This window comes from Mastomys coucha, unplaced genomic scaffold (assembly GCF_008632895.1).
Source record: "Mastomys coucha isolate ucsf_1 unplaced genomic scaffold, UCSF_Mcou_1 pScaffold20, whole genome shotgun sequence".
Lineage (NCBI taxonomy): Eukaryota > Metazoa > Chordata > Mammalia > Rodentia > Muridae > Mastomys > Mastomys coucha.
Window position 1 is genome coordinate 135,614,162 of NW_022196903.1, and position 5,775 is coordinate 135,619,936.

Sequence of the window (5,775 nt, forward strand, 5' to 3'; positions counted from 1 at the left end):
GTCTCAGATGCTTGTAAGACTCTTAATGCAGGTGATGGGAGCTGAACTCAGATCCTGAACAAGAGCAGCACATGGTACAACCTTCTGAGCCATCTCTAAATCTCCACCAAACTGTTATATATATATATATATATTACAAACTCACTAATTCAGGAAATCATAACAACTGGAAGATAGCTGCAGAAAGCCATTCAGTTGGGTTCTCTACTTCCTTTTTTTGCTGTTTTATAGGGTTGGAGTATTCTCCAATAGCCCATGTGTTAAAATCTTAGTCTTCAGCTGTTGAAAGCTGGTAGAAGCGTTAAGAGGTGGAGTCTAGAGAGGGAATTTGGGTGAATGATCATAAACCATTGGAAGAGGTCTAGGCTCCTGGTCCCTCCAATACTTTTCTCTTTTCTTCTCATCTAATGTAAGGGCAGCAGCTTCCTTCCTATGAGTTTATTCCCCAAAGTGCTGCTGCATAGACACCAGCCCAAAGCAGCAAGGCCAAGTGATCATGGCCTAAGACCTTTGGAAGAGTGAACCTAGTACAAATTTCCTTCTTGGAAGTGGATTTGCTTCAAATATCTGTCACCCTAGCCCTCCCATGGATAATATGGCTGGCACAAAGAGGTATAGAGATTGTACTTGCCTTCATTCTGTTCCATCTTGTAGATATTCTCACTTAACTGTCCATAAATAAACATAGTATAATGACCTCCACCCTTTACTTCCTCCTTAATCTTCCTGATCTTTAGGGATTTATTTCACTTTATATACTTAATACATTATGCATATTAGAACATATTTTATATTGTATAAATGTAATTTATATATGTATGATTTATCATTTCATAAATTTGTAATATATATATATTTTTTTCTCTTCATTCTACTATCTTTAGCCACAGCTCTAAAACAAAAAAGGCATGTTTTTCCATAAAATAATCTCTTTGTCCTTTATCAGTTATCAAATAAGATGATTTTGGTATCAGTTACTTTTCACCACTGTGGTAACAATCCACAAAGCAACGCATATAAAAGGGCGTTTATTTTGACTTATGTCTCCAGAGGGATTGGAGTAACAAGATGCAATGACAGCAGGCAGCAGGTATAGTGACTGGAGGAGGGAGCTGAGATTTCACATCATCAACTAAATGAGATTTCACATCATCAACTAAAACACAAAGCAGAGAGTGTACTGGCAGTAGGGAGAGGCTTTTAACTCTCAGTGCCACCCCAGTGATTTACCTCCTGTTCTAAGGGCACAAGCCTAGCCCTACCCAATCAGAACTATTAACTGGAATCCAAATATCTAAATCCCCGCACCTAGAAGGAACAGTTCTCATTCAAACAACCACAACGTGATTTTGTTATAAATGTGTACCTTCAAGTTTATTAACTCCTTCAAGTTCATTAATTTTACTATAATAGTGTAGTAAAATTCAATCTTAAATTTTTAAAATTCTTTTCAGTTAATCTTTATTTGTGGTAGGGTGTGTATATCACAACACAGGACTAGAAAGTATAGGATAACTTGCAAGAGTTAATCTTTCCTTTCAGGAGTGTTGATCCCAGACATCATCAGCTTGTTAGGCATGGTGGCATACAGTTCTGTCCACTGAACATTCTAGCTGGTCCCTTATTAAAGGTTTGACTCTAAGATGATTTTGAAATTTAATAGCCATTTCCTCTGTGGACACATGAATAGTGTGAACACTGAGCCAAAGAAGCCCCCCAAATATGAGAATTAGCCTTTTCAGAATATCTGATAATGGACCCAGTCTTACTTCATTTTTATTTCATTTTTAGTTGTTTGTTTATCAGTACTTTACTCTACCTTGTGGTTGAACCCAAGGCCTCACATGTATTAGGGAATCACTGTCCCTCTGAGATACAGCCCACCTCTACAAGGAGCCTTTGAAAGGACTACTTTTATCCCGTTCTTGATTTTAAGGAAGAGTTTCATGACCAGCATTGAATTGCTAGGAAAAAATGAGTTCCAATCATCTTTGCTACATGATTTTTAATTGATTAAAGTTTTCAGTGATGTGAACTAAGTGATCAACTATGTGAAAGGAGTAAAGAAAAAAGGAACTAAAACCAGGAGGAGACACATGAGGGAGATGTCTAGTCTTGGAAGCACTGTGAGTTTAATAAAACAAGGAGCGTTAACCACTCATAAAAAGATAACATCATATGCAGGCATCTTGCACATGCAAAGGATAAATCTAAACAAATGTGGCACATCTTAATGTGTCATATTTTAATGTGGCACTGCCAGAATGCATGTTTTGAGCTCTCAGTGCCTGTAGCATTGAAGTGTAATTAAAAAGTAATATAGTACATTTGAAATAGGAAAGTTTCAAATCTATTTGAAGATGTGTAGAGACACACTCTTCCCCTGACTGAGCTAAAAGAGGAAATGTTTGAAAATGAAGGCAGCTATAAAGTTCAGTATGGAGGTTGCCATACAAGTCTTCCCTAGGAAAATCTTAAGCGCTACACTGTAGTAAATAGTTTTATAATGAGTAAAAATAATTTTTGAGGCCCTTAAGGATAAGCCAGAGTACCTCGCATGATTCACAGGAAGTGAAATGTGCATTCTGTTCATGGCCTTGCACAGTAGGAAACTCATTACAGCTTAATTTTCAGTTCTTCAGCACTCTCGACATTAGGACTTCTGTGCTCATCTGTGCAATCTTCTTCCTTCTCTATGAGCTTCATCTCTACAAGTTCAGTTTCTGAAGAGTCAGTGTCCTCAGGGAATTGGAATTTCCTCATAAGTCTTAGAATGAAGAAGGCAGGGAGAAAGCTCAATCCTCTCAGTGCTGTTGGCAACCCAAGGTAGATGCGCCTATTGAAGAGAACTCATCTGCATTACATCTTAATATGTTCAGTGAAAGCTAAATTTGTGTATTCTTACAGATTATTTATTCCTGTAAAAAAACCAAATGATTGTTTTCTCCATGTATTTTATATAATCTGATTCTTTTTGTTAAAATGTTGAAATTTTTCCATCATAAAATTTTAATGTATTTTCTTCATTTGGGTTATGGCTAATTTTCATTGTCAAACTTCACTAGATTTAGGATCGTTATAGAAATCCATCTTTGGGTGTTTCTATGAAGACATTTTTAGAAAGGTTTAGACAACAATGAATTTTCACCACGAATGTGAACACCACCCTCTGGTTTCTAGTACCAGGAGCTTCCTGGCAAAGCATACAAGATGACCAGTCTCCTCCCACTCCACCACCATGCCTCTTCTGCCATTATTGCCTGTTCTGAGTCTATAAAACCCTATATCAGGTTAACAGAACTCTGTTTTATTTGCTCAAAGTTTGATCACATATGCATAAAACATTGCAGAGCCACTTTTCATCTTTTCTTTTCTTTTCAGCCTCTGTATGCTGTGTTAAACCAATAGATTTTGTGATATTGAAATCTCTGGGTGTCTAAAATATTAATATTAGTCATTTTTATATATTAGTAGATTCAATTTTTAATTTTCATGCTTAATTTTTCATGTATAATAACCAATTTATTTGATAATATTAAAATTACTTATAATTATGTGTATGAATATGTTTCTATGTGGGTTTGTGGTCTTGAATTCTGGACATCTGAGTTGGACAATCTGCCCAAATAAGGGTTGTGGGGAATGAACTGATGTCATTCTTTAGCCCACACTATTTTCATTTGCTGCACTTGTTCAGTTAAATCATGAAGAGTACACAGCTTCCAGAAATAGATTAGCTAATTTTCCCTTTCACCATTCTTAGAAGATTTTGCAGAATAACCTGTATACAGTTATAAGCATGTTTTCTTTGTAAATTGGATAAAATATACCTTAAAGTTTCTGCACTTACCATGTTTGTGTAATAGGTATTTTTTAAATATGCCTACTTATAAATAACTATGATCATATTTCTTCATGTTCTCAACATATTTAGAGTAAAATATGAATAGTGTCAACTTCATACAATCTAGAATCCTTGGGAAAGAAGTTCCAGTGAAGGCCTGTGTGGGTAATGCGGCCCAGTAAACATGTTCACGGGACATTATTTTGATCATATTAATAGAGATGAGAAGACCCAACACACAGTGAGTGGCACCGTTCTTTAGGCAGAAATTGGTAGAGTGCATAAAAATAGATTCAATGCTTATTTCTGTTTCTACATAGGGAAAGTATTTGTACAGTATATAGATGCTTAAATAGTTGCTTAAGACTTCAGCTATAACAGTTTAGAAGTATGATTAATTTTTTTCCAGATGGAGAATAAATTAAGAAATGTCTTAGTTTATTTTCCTGACACTGTGATAAAAGACCCCAAAAAATCTGTTTAAGAAAGAGAGGGATAATTCTCTCATACATCCGGGTTACAGTCCACTATGGTGGGGCTGTCCTGGCAGCTGGAACTTTATCCATCACAAATAAGTTGACAGTACTTGAGTCCTTCCACATTGTTTTTATGGGCATGCTGTGCTAGGAATGGAATGTCAGATACCACAGCCATACCCACTTGGAGGAAGGGACATGGGCAGCACGTTCATCTCACATGTATTCTCAGTATAGTGTTCATCCGGAAACATACCATTGATGAACATACCTAGAAATCGGCATGAGTCCATCTGGCTGAGGGGTTTTAGGAGCAAGGAGCATAGTGCACCCTACATAAAAACAATTTCTCCTTTTGTTTCCTTGGACCTGCTGGCCTAGAGGGCAAGCAAGGAAACAGCCAGAGTCTAGCTCAAGATGCTGCATCTGGCATGAAGCCTGGGGGTGGGACAGCAGGGAAGCCACAGTTCTTTCCCTATAATGATAGTGACTGCTGCCTATGCAGCACTGAGCCCGGAGGGAAACCATGTGGATAAGGTCTCTGAGTCAAAGCATGAAACCACCCAGAACTGGCTATCCCTTGATCTAAGCGGGACAGGGCACTGGTCTCCTGCTCCTTGAGGGTAACGGGTCCAGTTATTTCTATGTGTGGCCAGAGCCGCTCTTAGTAGGTTTGTACCATTAACCCTCTACTGAGCCGACTTGTATTCACGGGCAGCTAACCACTAAGTGCAGTCAGTGGGTCCTCTCTGACTTTTCTAGAGAGAAGTGGCTGATAAATGTAGATAGTAGGAGGTTCTGAAGATAGGTTCTATCTACAGGACTCGGCATAGCTTTTTTAAAGTGCTATTTTTATTTATTCATGAATTAGGAAGGTATAGTGTACCTTACTTCAGAGAAACAATGGAGTTTAACCTGAACAAAATGGGGCAGAAGAAAAGACATCTTACAAATAGTTGAAAACAAACAAACAAACAAACAAAAAAACAGTGTGAAGTGATCTGACTAAGAACGTGTGAAATACAAGGAGCCAGTTCAGAGTAGGCTAGAACCATGGGGTGTGAATGGGAAGAGAGCAAGAAGCCCAGGTGAGTCAGGTCACTCTTAGGATGGTGTTTCTCTCCAGATGTCTTACAGAGAAAACCAAAGTTCTCTTTGCCGTCTTCCCTACTATTTCCTCATTTCCAAACGGCAGATTCCTTTCAGTCTTTCCCTCAGATCAGCTTGTAAGCAGAAGGTTGTCTAGGTGTACCTGGCATGTGCTTTGTACTGTCCCTGAGACGTTCTATTGCTTACAAGCTTTCCCAAACTTAAAATTGTTTTACTCTTTTCTGTTCTGTCATATTTAAAATTCAATTCAAAAATTTTCAGAACACTTTTAAAATTTGTCTTGGACTAGACCTGTATGACTTCTCTTTCCCAAATGTATTTTTTTTTTTTTAAGTATGCTATTTT

The 5,775-nt window shown here is 37.6% G+C and overlaps 1 protein-coding gene across 1 annotated transcript in view; it reads right to left on the reverse strand.

Moving 5' to 3' along the window:
• Window positions 1-2,616: 2,616 nt before the first annotated feature.
• LOC116098421 (solute carrier organic anion transporter family member 1A4-like) overlaps window positions 2,617-5,775 on the reverse strand; it is a 34,543-nt gene continuing 31,384 nt past the window's right edge. Inside the window, exon 14 of the mRNA XM_031381042.1 lies at window positions 2,617-2,836. Within this exon, the coding sequence (XP_031236902.1) occupies window positions 2,617-2,836 (220 nt within the window). The remainder of the gene's footprint in view (window positions 2,837-5,775) is intronic.